Genomic DNA, 21,277 nt, shown 5'->3' with positions numbered 1-21,277 from the left:
CGACAGGTGTTGACGAAAGAGACACCAAAGGAGCTGGTTTCAACCCTACTTCAGGGCACCCCTCTCTCTCTCTTTTACCCAATTTGTTCCTTTTCTTTTTATATTCTTTTCTTTTTCAATGATAAATTTTCCTCTTTTTGTGCTTCTCAAGTTTCTATTCCTTTCTATTTTCTATTTTTCTAGTGTGTTGCTTTTTACAAAACTTTTTAACTTGTATAATTACTTACTATAGCTGTCTTACTCCTAAGTTAACTATGACATGTTTTACAAATCCCTTAAATAGTTTTTAATTGTATTTAGTAAGGAATAATATTTATTTTGTAAAATATAAAGGTTATAGTAAAATTGGTTATCAAACTGACTTGTGTTTATTAATTACATCAAACGAGTATTTATACAAGAGAGTCTCAACAAGAGATAAGTCTCCACCAGAGATAAGGACACATTGTCTAAACAAATCATAAAGAGATTTAATCTTAATCTTAGCAGATCCACACACATTCTCCTATAGTTATTATAGCAATTCTAAAATTTAAATTATTGTTTTAAAAACGTATATTATTTGAAAATAAACGAAGCATATATTTTTCGTAGAAATAAAATGTAAATAAAGGTTTTTTCCTCTTTATTTTACTAGTTACACCTTATATATCCTTTATATAAAAAACTCATACACAAATATGTCAAATCTGTTATTTAGATATGAGATATATGGGTTGAGTGTGTGACTAGAAGACAGAAAAATAGAGCAAACATTTAATTTCTCTTTTATTTGTCCTTCGATTTTGTTGAATAATTGTGGAATACCTAACCCATTAAATTTAGTTTCCTCCAATTTAGATTCCTCGCTGATCTTATGTTTTACTCTAAAACATTCACCAATCACACAATATGTGTGTGCCTTTTAGCCTAAACATATAACAACCTTATGTGTGTGTGTATAATCTACGTAAGAAATACACATGTCTTGTACGTGTGCACAATAAATACGAGAGAGAGCGACTATAATAAAAAACAAAGAACGATTGATGCAGTTTCTGAAAGTTTTGAAGTAACAGATAAAAGTCGAAAGACGACGTCCACGACATACTTAAAAAAGATACTATAAGAGTTAAGGTGTGACTGTCTGATTGACAATGATCTCGTTCAAATTAATCAATAACTATGTCTATGTGTCGAGAGGGGAATCGTCTTTAATTAAATTGGTTATGATTTTAAGCCATGGGAGTTTTGAGACAGTTTTTTTTTTATTCTTTCTTCATTTGTGTGTACAATGAAAATGATAGTTTTGTTTGTGTTATTATCCATGACCAGTAAGCTAGTAGTATCATCACTACCACCGGTCCTTCCTTTTTATGTCGATTGGGTAAAATCCAAACTAGATAGATATAAAATAGATGTTATTCTTTTGGCATCTAACTGAATTAAATAGATAACAAATTCACTGGACAAAACAGTGGGTTTCACTAAGACAGGCCATTAATATGGGCGAATAAAAATTATATATCTATAGATAAATTTATGCGAATTTGATAAAGTTTGTGTTACTCACAAGACAAAAAGGACCCAAAGAAAAAATAGCCGGTGTGGTCCATTTGTTGCCACGTCGACGTAAACTTCATTGCCGACAACCAAAAAAACTTGAAAAGGTCCCCAAAACCTTATCTTTATTATATGTAGTCGAAGAACCTAAAGTCTTATCTACAAATAATTTCAGTTTAGTATTTGTTATTTGAAAGTAACGCGGTTCACAGATTTGGTTAGGTGGCTATTGATCGGGTCCAAACTCCTTTTGCTGATATTTATTATTTTTTTCTTCTCTTTTCACGTCGACATGTACATAAACCAAGACCCACCACCTCATCAAGTTTCTTCTTCTACTTATGGGTATCAACAATGATTAAATGATATTTCAAATAGCAATTAGATGGCTCGAATGCGTATTTTAATCAAGTTGTTGTATTAGCAAAATTTTATATAGAATTATTATGTCAAGACTGAAAATATCTAGAATTAAAGTGTTAGCATACAATGCCTTATGCCGTTACCACTGGATAAATGAATATACATATCTAATAACAACTTTTACTTTTAGATAAAAAAATATTTTAACTTTGTTTTACAATTTTTTTTAAAACCCCATTGTACGATGCTGATATTGATGCTATTTATGCAGATTACCCCCACTTTACAACTTCTGGATCAAAAGAGACAAAACAAATGGTTTTCATAAGTTGTAGGTATCCATTACCAAAAAAATAAGTTGTAGGTATTTGAAATCATAGGCATTCTTATGTACTCTAAACAAAATCTAGACTAATCTTCGAATTTAGATCAAGATCAAAATAGGAAGAGATTCGTGAGAATCAAATTTGGTAGATTAATTTCATTTTGTAAGCTTCGTTGCTTTCACGATCGAAGATATATGTACATTTGCCCATAGACTTGTAATTTGCTTGGGAAAAGATTTGCAAATAATTGGTTGTAAGAATATTGACTTCTACGAGACTACGACCTATTTAAATTGCGCAACACCGTAGTATAATTGTGTGATATGTGGACTATACAAAACGAATCAAAACATAAGGATTTTCAAACTAAGTTTATTTCATATTTCATAATCATTGTATGGGAGACGTGACTCCTACTAGTAAAAAATACAGTTTGAATTATTTTGCATGACTTGCAATCAAAGGCAATATTCAATCACACAGAACAAAGTATCATTACTATTATTCCAAAACTGAATATCAGGTTACTATAATTACCATATTTCTGGTGTTGTCGCTATGCAACGAATCAATCACATGTAATATACTTAGCATTTTGGTGACAATGTGACAAAAGAAAATTAATTAAATGGTACGTGTACCTCCGGCCAAAATAAGTTATTTATACTTGACTTGCATATGCCTGAGCAAGTTATACCATTTTATATCTCCAGATTACCATATACTTATTCTAAGAAAAAAACTAATTAAAACCTTATACATCTACTTTATGTTGACACCTATAATCCATCTACTAATTAAAACCATTTGGTCAATACATTGTAACATCGCTGATCGTTTTCATTGTTTAGCTAACTAATATGATGGGCCGTTAATATGCACGGCCCAAACAATTTCTTTTACGAGACTCCAGCAGGACTAGGAAAAAACATGGGAGAATATGCAACTTTGAAATAGTTAGTTCTTTTAGTTCGTATTTTGACATAAGCCTGCAACTATGTTTTAAAACTGGATCCTGCCCAACACCTAGATTTTGGAGCGATGTTCATATATATGATGAACCAGGCTCTAACTTTCTCTAATCTTTATATATTTTCTTAATTACACAGGTAAGATAGATCCGAAACTTGTTAGGCTATTACTAACATTACATATAGAGTCCAAATTCAAACTAACACATGGTCAGCACAAGCAGTGCGGCCACTCTATCTAAGAGGGGAAGAGCATTGTTCAAAAAGGTATTTCTATAAACATTTAAATTCAAATGATGATAATATAAATTCATTAAAAGTTCCTACTATTCTCCCCATCTATAAAAACACATCTTTTCACATTACATGGGCCACTATTTTATTATGGAGATTTCTTAGGGCACTTCCATTGCATATCTTTTGGAGTATCTCTAGATTTAAAACAGAATTAAAAAAAAAAAAAAAAAAAAAGTTTATTGTATAAACAGGAAAGAACTCGTGTCTCAAATATCTTTGCCGAGACATTGTCATACCCTTAGAGACACCTTACCTGTCACAATTTCATTGGTTTGTGTTTATAATTTTGTTTTTTGATTTTTTTATTGTTTCCTTCCTCCTCTTTGCAAACGCTCATAGAAGACATTCGTATGAAGGATGACTAATGGAGAAGGAAAACTAATAAAAAGCCGATGAAGATGTTTACATTAAACTAATATTAATTTTAATATTAATTAAAGTTTATGACACATATTACAGTATTACCGATAAAAATGCTCTTAGGGAGATCAAAATCCAACTAAAAATTACTAAATCCAAATCTTATGTCATGTAATTCTTTATGTTCCTCAATGTTATATAGCCTACCAGGTTATATGTGTCACTGTTAGACAACTATAGTACAAAGTTCAACAAGGATCATTCATGGAGCAAGAACCTAGTTGCTACCAAGCAAACTGGTAGGAGATAGCCAAGAAGAAAGGCTAACGTAAAACATTGAGGAAATGTTTGACATGTAAATATGTAATTTTTTTACAGTCATTTTGCAAAATAAAAACTTATAATGACATTTTGCAATATAAAAACTTCTATTTAAATATGTAATTATAATGACATTTTGCAAAATAAAAACTTTAAAATGACATTTCCTTAAAAAAATCTCTTGTAGATTGCATTATCAGCATGTGTGTCACACCTTCTCATCTTTCACACGCATACATACAATTCATACATGTAATGCAAATACTTATATACTTATAAGTCTATTGATAACTTATACGTATACTCTCTAGCTCACATCTATGTTGTGACTCATGCATAGATATTTGCAAACACCTAGTTCAATTCAAGCATCAACATCTTCAAGAAAATGGATTCTCTCGTAATAACAATTTCACTTCTCTTTGCAATTTTCGCTTCTCCTCTTGTAGAGTCTGCTTATAATCATAGTAATGGTTACACCCTCGCGAAGGTATCACTAAATCCAATTGATGCTTGCTGGCGAAGAAACCCTAAATGGGCGACTAGCCGTCAAGCTCTTGCACATTGCGCGGTAGGGTACGGAAAAGCTGCGTTAGGGGGCAAAAACGGTCCGATCTACGTGGTTACAGACCCATCAGACGACCCTGTAAAACCTAAACCTGGAACGCTAAGATATGCAGTGGTCCAACCAAAACCGCTATGGATCACATTCGCACGTGACATGGTGATAGTGTTGAAAAGCGAGCTCTATGTGAACAGCTACAAGACGATAGACGGGAGAGGGGCAAAAGTTGAAATAGGCAACGGGCCGTGTATAAGGATGAAACTTGTGAAACATGTCATTATACATGGGATAAGTATCCATGATTGTAAACCAGGTCCGAAGGAAAAATTGGATGGTGACGGTATCCGCGTTTTCCAATCTTCACATATTTGGATCGATCATTGTTTCTTGTCTCGGAGCCAAGATGGTTTGATCGATGTGATTTTTTTGTCTACGGCTGTCACTATCTCTAATAACTATTTCACGCAGCATGATAAAGTAAGAGTTTATCATATTTACTAAATAGTACCAAAAATAATACTTAAGCTAGTATTTGATGAAAAAAATTGGTGTGTTATTGTGAAGGTGATGTTACTCGGACATGATGACAAGTTTATGGGAGATAAGATCATGAGAGTTACAATTGCATTCAACTATTTTGGACCAGGTCTCATTGAGAGAATGCCTAGGTAAGTATATATATAGAGTTCAATTTAGCTGAATTAGATTAGAAAATGCTGACATAGATCGATCTGTGATCAGGGTGAGGAGAGGGTACGCGCATGTAGCAAACAATAGATACGAGAAATGGCAAATGTATGCGATCGGAGGAAGTGCCGATCCAATTATCTATAGTGAAGGCAACTACTTCGTTGCTCCCGACAAGCGTAGCAGTAAACAGGTATCTTCATTTTAAATATTATGATGCAATAAGATTTAAATTAACGATGACATAATCTCACGTTAAAATAACATATTACATGATGCACTTGGGTTTATATAGATATTGACTTTGAGTAGCTTTAATAACTGTGTATTTGTTCGAGTACAACGTTTTGTATACATATATTGTAGGTGACGAAGAGAATGACAACTGGAGCTGATTCTAAAAAATGGAAATGGAGTACGTCTAAAGACGTTTTCATGAATGGAGCTTTCTTCGTGCCGTCTGGTGGAGCAGTCAAGCCGTTGTACAAAGGAGGAGAGGCGTTTCCGGTGGCCCACGGCTCTCTCGTCCCTTCTCTTACTTCCTCCGCCGGTCCTCTCCGTTGCTACGCCGGTAGAATTTGCTAATCAATTACTCACCTCGTTTTTTTAGAAAACCACACACACACACACAAAAAAAAACAATTTCTTCATTAAACGATATGTAACTTTAATTTTTGGTTATTGCCTCACAGTTCGTTAATATTAACAGAAAATTAACTCCCTTAACTTCTATTTTAATATGTACTCCCTTAGTATAAAATGTATATCNGATAAGATCATGAGAGTTACAATTGCATTCAACTATTTTGGACCAGGTCTCATTGAGAGAATGCCTAGGTAAGTATATATATAGAGTTCAATTTAGCTGAATTAGATTAGAAAATGCTGACATAGATCGATCTGTGATCAGGGTGAGGAGAGGGTATGCGCATGTAGCAAACAATAGATACGAGAAATGGCAAATGTATGCGATCGGGGGAAGTGCCGATCCAATTATCTATAGTGAAGGCAACTACTTCGTTGCTCCCGACAAGCGTAGCAGTAAACAGGTATCTTCATTTTAAATATTATGATGCAATAAGATTTAAATTAACGATGACATAATCTCACGTTAAAATAACATATTACATGATGCACTTGGGTTTATATAGATATTGACTTTGAGTAGCTTTAATAACTGTGTATTTGTTCGAGTACAACGTTTTGTATACATATATTGTAGGTGACGAAGAGAATGACAACTGGAGCTGATTCTAAAAAATGGAAATGGAGTACGTCTAAAGACGTTTTCATGAATGGAGCTTTCTTCGTGCCGTCTGGTGGAGCAGTCAAGCCGTTGTACAAAGGAGGAGAGGCGTTTCCGGTGGCCCACGGCTCTCTCGTCCCTTCTCTTACTTCCTCCGCCGGTCCTCTCCGTTGCTACGCCGGTAGAATTTGCTAATCAATTACTCACCTCGTTTTATTAGAAAACCACACACACACACACAAAAAAAAACAATTTCTTCATTAAACGATATGTAACTTTAATTTTTGGTTATTGCCTCACAGTTCGTTAATATTAACAGAAAATTAACTCCCTTAACTTCTATTTTAATATGTACTCCCTTAGTATAAAATGTATATCATATTGCATTGAATCCTGTAAATATATGGTGGTAAAGTATAGTAATAGACTTTTAATTACATCGCATACGAGTTATAGTGGCATTGAATTGACCTCTCGCTTTTGCCTTCAATATAATGTTAGATTGTTCTATGATTTCATTGGTGGTTTTTCTTTTTGAGAAATGAGTGTGATGATTCATAATGTTTTATCTTCTTGAACTTAATTGGGAACTAGATAGATCTATGGTTTTCTCATGGATGTGTCTATTGTTTTACATTTTATTGTTATTCGATAGAACATGCCAATCTAAACCCCTCACAAAATCTTCACCAAGAACCCACATTCCAATCTTATGTGAACCTTACATGGGCCTTTGAGACCTCCTAAAACAGATCGTTGGATGGTTCTCGATAAGGTATTTCATCTCGGCTTTGATGGGCCTTGTTTTTGGGGTCTAGGTTTGTTCAAAGCTGAGTGAAGGAATCAACTTACATGAGATTACAATAATTATTTCTAAAGGCTATTTTGGTTTCACTTTAATTGGATAGTGATACATTGACAATTCAAACTTCTTAATTATGATATCAAACTCATACATACAGATATTGAAAACTACATCTCCTATCCTTTTTAAAAGGATTTATTTTTGTAAAAACAAATATAAAATTAAGGAAGATGAAACAGTGTCTCCCGTTAGGAAAGCATGTTGCAAAAAATTGAGCTGAATAATTACTAATAGCTTTTTTATCACATACAGTACTTTTTTAATATATCAACATTTTGTATCTTTCGCTTTTTACGTGTGTTAAAAGATGTACCGAAAAGTAAAAGGCATATAATCAGCATTCGAATGTATTTTTTCTTTGGTAAAAAGGTTTAAAAAATAATAATCAAATTATCCAGTTTCAAAGCCATTTAGAATTCGTATTTATAGAGAAAGCTTGACATAATAATAGACTAACACGTCCACCAATTGTGAAGAAGATTATCATTACGAAGAATCATAACTTATCAGTATCATATAAGTGAGTGTTTACAGCAAATCGAAATATATTGATATCAAAAAATGTTTACAACAGTTAACGCAAATACAAGAAATCATTACAATTTCGATGAAGGAATGGAAAGTAACCATGCTATTTTTAGACTTATACGCTAACAGAAATAATTTATTATGTCTCTCTTTCACATGCTTTTTAATGGCTATCACCAATATGCTGAAACTCCAAAATGCCTCTGACATTACTTTGAATGGTAAATGTAAATTCTTCAAAGTTGAACGAGATAAATCTGGATCTTGTATCTTCCTTGAAAAAAAAAAGTGAGTGTTTACATACAAAAAAAAAATTGTCCAAATTACTATATTTAAACGTGAACAAAATACCAATATATTCAAAAAGAATTTATTTTGTGAAGTGCAAGATACAAAATATTTGGTAATATGAGTTATTGATTATTTTTAACTTTTAAAAATTTGTGATGAGCTGTATAATTATTTATCATTTCGTTATAAATTATCAATAACTGAGCATATGTCTACCAAATAATTTTATACAAGAAGGAAAATCCGACTTAGATAACCCGTATTTATATGATGAGCTGTAAGCAATATCTTTGTCAAATTATTATCATATACATATCTTAGTCACAATTTATCAAAATATCTTGATGAAATTTTGTTAGATCCCCCACCAAATAGAATATATTTTAAATATTTTTGGATTGATTATTAGACTGCACAGATATGAAACCAGATATATATAACTTTATTTTTTATTCTTTCATGGCCTACATCATCGATATGATTCGCACTACTAGATCTTAAAAGTGCATGCTCATGTTTATTTATACATCGTGAAACCAAATTATGTCACTTTCTTCTTTCATTTCTTCGCACATCCCTATCATTTACCGATTTGTTTTATTTTATTTATGTATTGACATTGTTACATTACTTTCTTAGATCCATAAACGTTCTGAAGATAACAATTTTAGGCGTTTACAGTGTAACATTAAAATTTGAGGATTACGGCCGTTTAGTGCATCCCTAAATTTCTTACGTATTTTTCAAGTTCCAACATATCTAGGATTCCGATTACATGTTATAAAATTAGTGTTGAAGTTTGTCATAGTATCAAGTGGAATGTACTATTTAAAATTGCTTAGAGAAATAAAATTCTAAATAAAAATGCATTTAAGTGTAGTAGGTATGAGACATGATAAACCGGGCCACCCTTAGTTCAATGCAACTTTTTCCCTAGCACATTGCATTTGACTCTTTCTTGGATTTCACATTTTCCTCAAGTATATCAATTATGACTAGATACCACCTTATAATATACACTTTTTCTATGATAAAGAGTTTTTGTTTTGATATTTGAAAATTTATTTTAAAGTAACCACATAGTTTTCCAAATTGATGAATTTCCTAAAGTAAAGAAGAAGAAATTCCAGAAATACTAAGGTTAACACATTACTTTACAAACCAACTTAGATTAATATTAACAAAATTTTACTCCTATATATTTCTAACAATGATGAATTGTATAGTTAAAAAAAAGAGTATCATTGGTTTAGTACTTTAGGGTTATTAAAAATTGTTAATCACAAAAATAATGCATTTATAGTTAAATTCTAAAATATATGATGTCCACAAGAACCATTCACCGTTGACAGTGAATAAATTAGATCATGTCCACACAAAAATCATCAACTTCTACCGTAGAGTAAACAATGTCACTTAGAAGTTAGAACTATCTATCATCCCTTGTAGTCGTAGACTAAAGTAAATTAGATATATAATTCAATTCGTGTGGAAAATATTTGGTTTGTGATAGAACGTAGATATATCTAGTTCTCGTTGGTAACATTTGGTCTACGATAGACAATTGCTAGTTTTCACTTTTCCGGTACCGTATTTATAGTTAATTAGTTATTAGTAATTTTGGTTTATTAATGAAATAGCCTCTCTCTAGTATCTTAGAGTAATTTTGATGTTTTTTTTTTGTTTGTGTGTTCAGAATTCAGATTGTGTGTTCAGAAGTAAAAATGTTTACTTCTCTCCAAAACCTAACTCTATAACTTTGATTATTATTAGCATTTATTTCCAAGAGACTTGCCTAAACGATAATACTATTATTGAAATGATCGACCGAACATACACTTTGGCCTTTGCCATAATCTAATTAATGCGTGAAAATTAAGTAGAAAAATAAGGATTTTGGGACTACAAACATGCAAGTCCATGTGACAACTATCTTTGGCAACAGAATAAACACTTAACTATAAATTTATACCAAAAATTGTAAGTACATACAAAATAAGTAATTCGATTATTCTCATAGTTCACAGTATATATGGTTCTTTCGTAGTTAGGGCGACCAGCAAAAGGAAAACAATTTTCTGACTCTCATTGTAGAATGAGACAACGTGGTTGGTCAAAATATCGAGAAAACAGAAATAGCAGGCCTACGTACATATATCTCCCATAACAATCTCTTTTTACAAACGCCCAAACGAGAAAAACTTAAGCTGGCGGACAACTAGAAGTCCCCAAAAACAAACGTCGGAGGAAAAAAGAATTCCCTCGAAACTAAGCCCTAACAAAGGGAGACATGTAAAATCGACAAGAAATACAAACAAATAATATCGAAACCAAATCGAAGGAGGACAACTCCTTATCCTTTTTTTCCTATAAGCAGAAATAACTAGACAAACACCTTAAAAATGGTAGAACCAAAAAAAACAGAAAATCATTTTCTTCTGAAACATCTGCGCATGCGATTTATCACGGATGCCCTCAGCTAAACCGTAGATAACAACTACCTCCTCCTATACATTGAGAGTCAATCTCTTGAGAACCAAGGACATCATAACCCGGCAAGCAAAGAGCACTCATAGAAGTTCATAGAGACACACACTCCCAGATGCGACGACGACGACGACTGATGCGTCTCCTTACGTCTAAGTAGAATCCTTCCAAAAAGCAATCATATCTAAACAGATCATGAATGCAGGAGCAAGGAGCAAGGCAAAACTTCACTAAGTTAACACACACCATGAACACCAAGGATAAGAAATCTCTGTAAGTTTTGAAGACTACCAACCAAACAATAAGCATGAAACTTCTACTAAGAAAGGAGCCGAGCCTAAAAGGAACCACAGGCTAAAACAAGGAGACAAGGATTGGGAGAAAAGGCCATGGCTTGAGCTGACAAACCATTCAATATCAGCGGCTTAGAAATCAAAATAGGCACATGACCAGCAACAAGATCTGAGACAGGAACAAGCAAACCCCAATGGCAATTATTCTTCAAACCAACCGTTGATATAAGATCCGACATCATTAACTTTACTTGCAATCAGAAATCCTCCCAGAGATGACTGCTCTAACCACTTCCTCAACACAAACACAAATCATACCATGAATCCTCCAACAAGGTTCCCCAAACAAAGGTTCAACAAGACTGCAAACGACACTAAACACCTACCCTAGCTAAAACAGTACAGAAGAAAGACGGACAACCAGCTTACTCAAAACAGGAGACAACAAAACCCAAGCCACATAAACGAGAAGCATAACCTACGAGACCAGGACAACACCGGATCTGACAAAGGAAAAAGAGGTTTCTCCTGAAACCGGCGAGGGAGGACGAACAACGCTCAAAAGGCCGTCAAGCAAGCCTCACCGTGAAAATCGTCTCCTTCGCTGAGCGCACTAACCACACCATCCATCCACCAAATCTAGCCAAGTCGACACAAATGAAAGCAAAAACAAGAGAACAAACGAACTACAGAGCAGCGGGGGTCCTCTCACAACTACGGTGAAGAGCACCGGTCACCGGAGAGGATAAACGGAAATTTGATTTTTTGGACGATGGTTAGAACGAACTCACGAGAAAGGGTTTTTTTTTCCATGGAGTTTACCTATCTCCCATAACAATCTCTAGGGAGACGAGTTAAGATGCTATGATCCATTTTGTATAGTGGTTTTTCGGAGAACATAATTAATAGTTTATATAAATATTGATTCCAAATTTCCAGTTTAAGGTTCTTTCTAGCTATATGGCACGGTCTATTCAATGGATGAAAACCAGCCTAATAAAAATATTGTGATTCGTTTTCTTCTTATTGTTTTGCCTATAGCTAGCCATTATAAGAACTAACCAATATGATACCAAAAAAAAGGAAACCAATATAACCCTCAATTCAGGTTTTCGCATGCTTTCTTTTTCTATTATTATTTTTACAAAAAGAAAAAAAAAATCACAGCAGATTAAAAAAAGACAGAGACATCTCAACAATAGTACTTTTTTCTTCTTCTTCTAAATGTCTCATTAATTTTATAAAAGAAAGATACTATAACCTATTTACCTTGTGAAGTGCTTTTATATTCTATTAAAATTAAAATAATTTTAATGCTGACTTTATATTTATAATTTTTTGTATAACCTAAAAGAGAGAAATATATAACTTGGTAAAGACTATATTTTATATTTGAGATTCTTATGTCTATTATAAATACTTTTTTTTTTATCGTATTCACGATTTTTTTTTGTTTTTTCTCTCCAAATATAGAAAATGTCCGATCTACTATATATATATCTGTATATATAATATGTCGATATATATACGTGTGTGAAAGTAAATCCAATATGACACTTGATCAAAAGTGAGAATAAAAATATCATCATTTAGATTGCATTTGACTACTTTTTTCTTCTTCTTTTTAATTTTGAAACGGCGCAAATGGTGAAAAGAATCTAACTCAAGCTTTATAAATATAAGCACCAGTAGTACTATATATGCCCTAATTAGCACTAATCGCAAGGCTTAGAATTAAGGTAGACAAGGGTTATCAGTGTCTTTTCGGACACTCCAACATGTCTTATTTTGTTGCGTTGGTTTCTCCTTTTTAATTAACACTAATCATTGCTAACGATAACATTAATTTTTTATAATACTACAGCTTTTAACTTCTTTCTTTCGTTTGTCAAATAGTTTCGCTTCATTAAGGGAATGTGGGGCCCATTTTTAATAATTAGAAAACAGCCTAATTAACATTTTAGCTTCAAGTCTTGTCTCTTGTCATCATCTAATGCTCTTACGAGGTTACAAAGAAAATCTTTGTTGGTATGTTTTGTTTAATGTTGTCTCTACAAGCTTATAACTTGACTGAATAAACAAATGAAAAAAAAAAGTTTATAACTTGACTTAATGTGTCTGACCTACTTGTTTTACATTAATTAAAATAATTTAGAATGATTACAAAAACATAAATTTCTGCAGACATAACTCCAAATAATAGTGGTCAACGACTCTCTCTTACTAGAGGTCAAAAATAAAATACTCGCTCTTCGGTCACTGCTAAAAAGGTCACTAATAAGACTATGTTGAGTTTCACTAATCATAGTTTGCTACTAGTTTAGGTCACTGAGTCTTGATATGCATACATAGCCTATTATAAGAACTAATTAAATATCTGATTTGTTTTATAGTAATAACTAAATTCTTTCGTTAACAAGGCTATGTCGTAATAATCTCATCGTTTTTAGAAGTATTATAGTTGATGAGACGTTTAGGTTCACGAAACAACTTATTTTTTTCGCAATATATAATATAAACTTTTAACAAAAAAATATACACATATAATAGAAAGTTACAAATGAGTCAAAATTGTTTATAGAATTTATAGTATTCTGGTAAGAAAAGAAAACAATATAATATAAAGTTACATATGAATTAAAATTGTTTATAGTATGTGGTATTAAAAGAAAAGCTGCCCTAGTTATTTGTATTTTTATTTCAGTTTAACCAAAATAAAACAAAAGTAAGTTGAACTAGTACGGAGGTTTCATAAAACTAAACTCTAACAAAAGTTTGGATGCTCATGAGTCACACATGAGGTACGATATTTGAACCAAATTGCCTTCGATTATAATTTAATATATGGTTAGGTACTCTTACTATATATTTAGGTTACAAGTTGCGGAGAATCCTTCACTAAAGAAATGTTCTTTTTCTTTTAATTTTTATTTTCCTTTGGCACAAAAGAGGGGGTCAATGTGTACTAATTAAAGAAAACATCCTTAAAAGAGAAAAATGTTTCGTTTAAGGTATCTTTCTTTTCCGCGAAATCCCCTGAAAAAAAATAATTTCATGATTATCTTATATTAGCAATTTGTAGATCTCATCGTTTTATATAAGATGCATTGTGATCATTTTATCGTAGATGATTCCTTTGCATGCTCGCTTTTAGATTATTAATGTAGTATGTTACTAGCGATTAATTTGAAATAAAGGGTATAGTTTGTCAGGAGAAAAGATGTATTAATTAAAGCAAAATATATACCATGTACTAATGCATACAGTATATAATAGTACTATTGGTTTATATACGGCCAATGAAATTTATTAGCTATAATAATAATAACAATAAAATTTTCCCATAAAAACAGAATTAGTTGTTTATAACAATATGGGCCCAATGTATTACATGTTTATTATATCAATAGCCGTATCTGGCTCGTCTGACGTCAAAACGTTTTTAAAAACTATCATTGGTTAACTCATTTTACTACATTTCTCATAAGTTAAATTAAAATAAAAATAAAAATTATCCATTGGTTGTATCTGTAATCTCATTGATAACATTGTACTCTGATTGATATAAATAAAGTTTTTAAGATGTTAAAAAAATGAATTGAATAGTGGAATATATTATATCTTTCATTACGAATAACAAATCCAATAGTTTTTTTTTTTTTTTTTTGTCAAACAACAAATCCAATAGCTATGAAACAATACATATACAAAAAAATCTAGTAAGTGTGTTTGGTACTAGCTTTGCAATACTCTTCAATGTTTAAAACATATTTATCTATCGTCAGATATTTATACTAAAATATGTGAACAAAATGTAAATGAAAGGCATGGGCGATAAATGTAGGTAGTGGGTGAAATTGTACCTACTGTTTTTTTCGTATATGTTTGTACTTAGCTTATAGAGAACAAGTGCCTTAAATTTCAAAATGTGGAATGGGCTTATATGTTTTTTTTTTTTAACCCTGAACTATATTTATATTAATTAATACGTAACCAAGCTAGAGTTTACATCATACATGATACATAAAGGAACAGAATGATATATAGTGAAATTAGAAATTCTATTCCGTTGGTCTTTGGCTAATTTATCAGCTAATTTATTTGAAGACCGTGACGTCCAGCGGAAGATTATGTTGGCAAATCTTGTTGACCAACCTTGTATTTCTTGTATCCAGTTGAAAAGATCAAAGCGTAGAGATCTTTTGTTGATTGCATTGATCAGCGATTGACAATCACCCTCAAATATTATACTTTTGTATCCACTTCTCCAAGCTTGTTGCATTGCGTAAACTAAACTTTGACATTCAGCTTCAATAGCAGACGTAGCTAAGGGACCAGAAGCTTGACCTGCTTCTTTAAACTGACCATGCTCATCGCGTATTATCCATGCTGAAGTAGGATGTGTGTCGCCATTGTTGAAGCTACCATCGTAGTTACATTTGACCCAACCATGAGGTGGTTTAATTCAGTTGGCTCTGTCTCCTCTGCCATTACAGGTATTGTTTGAGTCCCGACGATAGTGCTCTGTAATTGGAGGAAGAATGTCTAGCCATTCATCAGTCTCTTGTTTCGCTTCTTTTAGTACTCTTTGCCAGCTGTGATTGATCTTCTGGAATGTGAGTTTGTTGCGACTTGTCCAAATTTTCCATAGGATCCAAAATGGAAGTATGGAAAGCCTATCATATATCCTCCTCTGTTTGTGGAACTCCAAAATTGTTTTAAGCTTGGTGTCAATGGAATCATTCGGATTGAGAATACCTCTTATAGGAAGATGTGAACCACACCAAATCTGCATCGAATGAGGGCAGGTAAAGAACAAATGTTCAGGCGTTTCAACTTCGGAGACACAACGTTTACAGAAAGAGTTTGCTGGGATATGTCGTCGCTCTAATTCAGTTCCTGTAGCCAATGCTCTTGATGATAATCGCCACAAAAAATGTTTGAACTTCGGCGGGAGTTTTGTTTTCCAGATTTCTATTTTTGTTTGTAGATTTCCGTATGGAGGTCTGATATGGAATTCTTGATTCGGAAGGTGAGTAGCAAGCCAGTAGCCAGACTTAACAGTATAGATTCCTGATTCAGTGTAGTGCCATCCCAGATAGTCTTGATGCTGCCAGTGACTTACTTTGATTCTCAGAATGTGATTGATATCAGCTGGATGAACTCTTTCTCGTATTAGCCTTTCATTTCAATTGCTTCTGTCTGGAAGCAGAAGACTGTCAACAGTGATAGTGTCAGATTGATTCTCTATTGCTTGTCGAGGGGGTCGTGGTGGATGGACTGGGAGCCAAGGATTAGTCCATGTTTTAATAAAGTGACTGTCTCCAACTGTAAATCGAATGCCTTTTTTTAAAGAGGTCACGACCATGAAGGATTGATTGCCAACCAAAAGAGGGTTGAGTTCCTCTTGAAGCCTCGAGAATTTTTGAGTCTGAGAAGTATCTACCTTTGAGGATACGGGAGAGAAGACTAGTTGGATTTTGTAGTATTCTCCATGCTTGTTTGGCAAGTAGAGCATCATTAAAAAGCTCTATATCTCTAAAGCCCAGTCCACCTTCTTTTTTCATATACTTCAGACGATCCCAAGCTACCTAGTGAACTGCATTACCCGTTTGCTGAGTGTTCCACCAGAAGTTAGCGATAATCTTTTCTATCTCTTCGCAAATCCCTTTTGGAATCTTGAAATAGTTCATTGTATAGACAGGCATTGCAAGGGCTATTGCTTTCAATAAAATCTATTTGCCGCCTTGAGATAAAAACTTATTATTCCACCCCTTTGTTCTGTTCTGGACTTTCTCCACAATATATTGAAACATCTCTTTCTCTTTTTCTACCGAACTGTTCAGGGAGCCCCAAGTACTTGCCACATCCACTGTCATTGTGAATCTGTAGAACCCGTTGAATCTGTGTTTTAGTTGTGGCAGGAACTCGCTTTCCAAAAGTTAGAGCAGATTTTCTTGTGTTGATTTGCTGACCAGAAGCTCTTTCATATTGTGTGAGGACCTCTTTTATAGCTCTGCATGATTTGATATTTGCTTGACAGAAGAACAGGGAGTCATCTGCAAAGAGTAAATGGCTCACTGAAGGACTAGCATTACTTATCTTGATTTCTTTGATGGTGCCTTGTGCTTCTGCTCGTTTCATCATATGGCTTAAGACTTTAGCACAGAGGATAAAACCTTGGGGATTACCGTTGGTGTTTACTGAGAATGTTGGCGTCCCAACGCAGGTCATTATCCATTGCACCCATTTAATATCAAAAGCGAATTTAAGCATCATTTCCTGCAGAAAATCCCACTCCAGACGGTCATAGGCCTTCGTTATATCTGTTTTTATCGCCATATAAGAGTTTGCACAGCGTCTTTTGACTTTGAGGGCATCGATGAGTTCATGTGCTATAAGGACATTGTCTGTAATGTTTCTTCCGGGGATGAAAGCAGCTTGTTCTTCAGAGATGATATGATGCAGATGTTGTTGTAACCTTCCAACCAACATTTTGGAGATTAACTTATAACTAACATTGCATAATGCGATTGGACGAAAATCACTCATATGCCTCGCCTCGATAGTCTTAGGTATTAGACAGATATTTGTATGATTCAGAGCTTTGTCAAAAATACCTTGATCAAAGAAGTTACAAACTTCCTGGATTATTGCATCTTTTGTTACTTCCCAATAGTTTCGGTAAAAAGCTTCTGTGAAACCGTCTGGACCCGGGGCTTTAGTTGCTCCAATAGCAAACACTGCTTCTTTGGTTTCTTCTTCAGTAACAGGCTTCACTAGGTCTTCATTCATCTCTGGTGTGACACGCTGCTGGAAATCCCGGAACACGTGGTAGTGGTTGTTCTGAACAGACAATTTACTTTTGAATAAGTTGGTGAAAGAAGATTCTGCAACCGTTCCCATCTGACTGTCACCATGATGCTCACGTCTCTCACCATCCATAATGGAGTATAGTTTATTCCGAGCTGTATGACTTTTTGCAGTGGCAAAGAAATATCTTGTGTTTCGATCACCACTTGATAACGAGGTCTTTCGGCTCTTTATTCTCCAAAACTCTTCTTCACTATGATAAACATAACTAAGCTTACCTCTAAGATCTCGGATATGTTGTGTAGTAGATCCATTAGAGTGAGCTTGATCAATTAGCGTCTTTAGAATGCCAATTTCTTCCTGAGCATTCGTTCTGTTTGCTTTTTTTCCAGATGGATATGGATCTTCTACACTCATGCAAACGTGTACTGAGGCACATCGATTGACCTGGTCTACGGATTGTCCAACCTTTAGATACTGCATCGCTAAAACCCTCTATGTTTACCATACGTAAATCGAAGTAGAAATGTCCTCTGCGAGAGGAGAAATGTTATCTATAACAAGTATGAATGTTTGTTTTTTGATAAACTTTAAAAAAAAAAAAAAACATATAAAGTAAGTATGGAGGTTTCTCCTCAGTTGTTTTAGTTATAATATTGAGGGTAATTAAATTGTGTTCATCTTCACGTAAGCATGGATAATTCTCCATTATATTCACAAGATTAAGTTAAAGTCACCTTATGACACTAATCCTAATAAGTAAGAAATACAGACAATAAAAACTCCCCAACATTGTTTAACACAAAACATAAGAGTAAGTTTGAAGGAAACTTTTGATTGACGAACATGCTCACTCCAAAATCACATTGTTAATAACCACACTATCATCTAATTTTTTCCTATACGAGATGAAAACGAAATTGTTGTATTATTCTTAATCATCGTGAAATCGTTTTTTCTTTTTTTTTTTTTGAAAATGAGCAATTATTTGTGAAAAGCGATGGATTAAATCATGGAAAATATATAAAACCAAAACTCGTTGAAAATGGTAGGACCAAACTTAATATCAATTTGTTAAAAGGATCAGTTTTGTATTTATTTTATCTTCATCAATACAAAAAAAAAAATAATAATCAAATGAACCACATGGTCATACACAATTTAATTGCTCAATAAGTGATAGAAACTTTACATTTCAAATATGATATACTTGGAACATTGTAAAGCTTCAATGCAGAACAATAATTAATAATTAATATTATGCAAATTTAATTATGATAAATCATTACATCAGAACTTTGTAGTTCGTTATTGATTATTTTTTTATTGTTAGAATCAAATTCTAAGACATTCTAGGAAAACAAAAGGTTTATTACACTTCACATATTGATATTTTAGATTGATTAAATTCATGCATAAATATAACCGCACAGTTCAGTGTAATTTGAAAGATAGGAATAAAATGGTTTTTCAAAATACACAGTTTGTCTCGGATGAGGTGTTTACTCAGGTAAGTGACAAAAATATATGGGAGGAGGCGCAGTCTCCTGCAGTGGTTCCATCCGCTAGACCTGTATCCACGGTTACGATGATTCCCTTGAGGCTGTCGGGTTGTGGGCTTTTTGTCAAACAAATAGCTCTTGAAAAGCATCTGAGCCCAATTCAGATATTGGTTGGTGCAGATTTAGTCGCGATGGTTTACGCTCCTGACAATTTGCCTGCTTTTTCTAATCTACTAGACGATCTTCTCCTTCTCCAGTCTGCCTTCCCTCATTTTTCGTTGTCCAAAATTTTACGCTCAGAGAATTTGAAAGCAGATTGTCTTCCCCAGTTGTCTAGATCTTTACTTTTGGCATTCTCTTTTATAAACTCTTTTCCTCCACCATGGGTTACTACCGTATATACTTTATCACTTTTCTTTGTTTCTAAACTTCCACTTATACTATAGTTACGACAATAAGTGGATTAGAAAGAATAAAATATTCAATGAAATTTTAGTATATATTAGATTAATGATTGAAGGATAAATATTTACAATCTTTATTTTTTTGGGTGGTTTTGGCTAAACAGTCAACCTTAAAATTAAACGTACGATCAATAAAAGAAATAGAGAAAGAAAAAAATGATCGAATATTTCTATGAAATCCAATATAATATATATATATATATATATCTTGAAAATCTATATTATGAAAGTTGCTCAACTCTCTCCATGTGAGTGACACGTCAGCAGTGGAGAGAGTGACACTTGTCAATCTAAATTTAAAGCAAACATATTTAAAATCAAAGAGGAATTTGAAACATTTTTCATGTCTTTTATTCTTTTTCATATCACAAACAATTTTAATATTTATATAAGAAATCTAAAGAGGCTTAGAACATGTTGATGTATTCTTTAAGTAAGTAGATGCATCACCAAAAGAAACAAAAAAATGTATCCAGAGTAAAACCAAAGATTTGCTTTGTCCTCTCATGGTAAACTATTAAGATATAAATATATGGTTTAGGCGCTAGAATTTTCTCAACAATTTGAAGGGTTGTAACGGAATTTGGTTACTATTGTATAGAAATTCATGAAAGTGTGTCATTGAAATAAATTTTTATTTATGAAAAAGATCGGAGTTTTGTTCACTATCGAATGAAAGAAAGATAGTTAAATCAATGATATAATTTTGGTTGAGGAAAATACAGAGAGAAAAGAAGAAGAAAATTAAATTAAATTCTACAATTATATTCAAGAAATTGAATAGGTAGCAGCAAGGAAAGTTGTCTATATTAATTATAACCATTAAAGAGTTAACCAAACTGCAAGAAAATCTTTTTGATAATAGAGAATTTGAGAGTCTCATGGTATTTAATTGAGAAGCTTAAATAAAAATATTTTAGACAAGAATTGTAGGATGTTTAAATGTTTTTATCTACCAATCAAATGTGCAAATGGTATGATTATTTACTTCCTAAAAAAAATGCTAATAATTTTTATCTACAAAAATCACTAGCTTTAAACAAAATTTAGTATTATTTGCCTCACAAAAAAATCTTAGTTTTGTTTGGTAATGTATAATTTTTAGTTTTTTAAATGTAAAAACATAAGAAGTAAAAAAGGTATTGCAATAAATATATATATATATATATATATAAACAAACCCGCACATAGTGCGGGTATTCATCTAATATACATAAATCCAATACAAAATATAACAGTGATCGAATTTCTCATGTCGCCTCTTTTTCTTCTTCTCGGTTTAGATCATCTGTTTCTCTCTGCAGCTTCGTAACTTCGATAATGTTTTCGATATTGCTTTCCAAAAGCAATTAGCCA

General features: G+C 32.9%; 2 protein-coding genes across 2 annotated transcripts; both read left to right on the top strand.

The window, feature by feature from the left end:
- Positions 4,556–6,017, top strand: LOC104741633 (probable pectate lyase 4). The gene is made up of 4 exons (XM_010462523.1): positions 4,556–5,222; positions 5,310–5,413; positions 5,487–5,625; positions 5,799–6,017. Exons 1-4 carry the CDS (start codon positions 4,569–4,571, stop codon positions 6,015–6,017), a joined length of 1,116 nt encoding a protein of 371 aa, XP_010460825.1. The 5' UTR covers positions 4,556–4,568.
- Positions 6,242–7,014, top strand: LOC104741631 (probable pectate lyase 4). The gene is made up of 3 exons (XM_010462522.1): positions 6,242–6,269; positions 6,343–6,481; positions 6,655–7,014. Exons 1-3 carry the CDS (start codon positions 6,262–6,264, stop codon positions 6,871–6,873), a joined length of 366 nt encoding a protein of 121 aa, XP_010460824.1. The 5' UTR covers positions 6,242–6,261; the 3' UTR covers positions 6,874–7,014.

This window comes from Camelina sativa, chromosome 14 (genome assembly GCF_000633955.1).
Source record: "Camelina sativa cultivar DH55 chromosome 14, Cs, whole genome shotgun sequence".
Classification (NCBI taxonomy): Eukaryota; Viridiplantae; Streptophyta; class Magnoliopsida; order Brassicales; family Brassicaceae; genus Camelina; species Camelina sativa.
The sequence above is the reverse complement of the archived record's forward strand: the minus strand, read 5'-3'. Positions and strand labels throughout refer to the sequence as shown.

Coding starts and splice junctions, on each gene's coding strand:
- LOC104741633 (XM_010462523.1), top strand. CDS start 4,569: ATGGATTCTCTCGTAATAACAATTTCACTTCTCTTTGCAATTTTCGCT. Junction 5,223..5,309: donor ATTTCACGCAGCATGATAAA/GTAAGAGTTTAT, acceptor GTTATTGTGAAG/GTGATGTTACTCGGACATGA. Junction 5,414..5,486: donor CTCATTGAGAGAATGCCTAG/GTAAGTATATAT, acceptor ATCTGTGATCAG/GGTGAGGAGAGGGTACGCGC.
- LOC104741631 (XM_010462522.1), top strand. Junction 6,482..6,654: donor ACAAGCGTAGCAGTAAACAG/GTATCTTCATTT, acceptor CATATATTGTAG/GTGACGAAGAGAATGACAAC.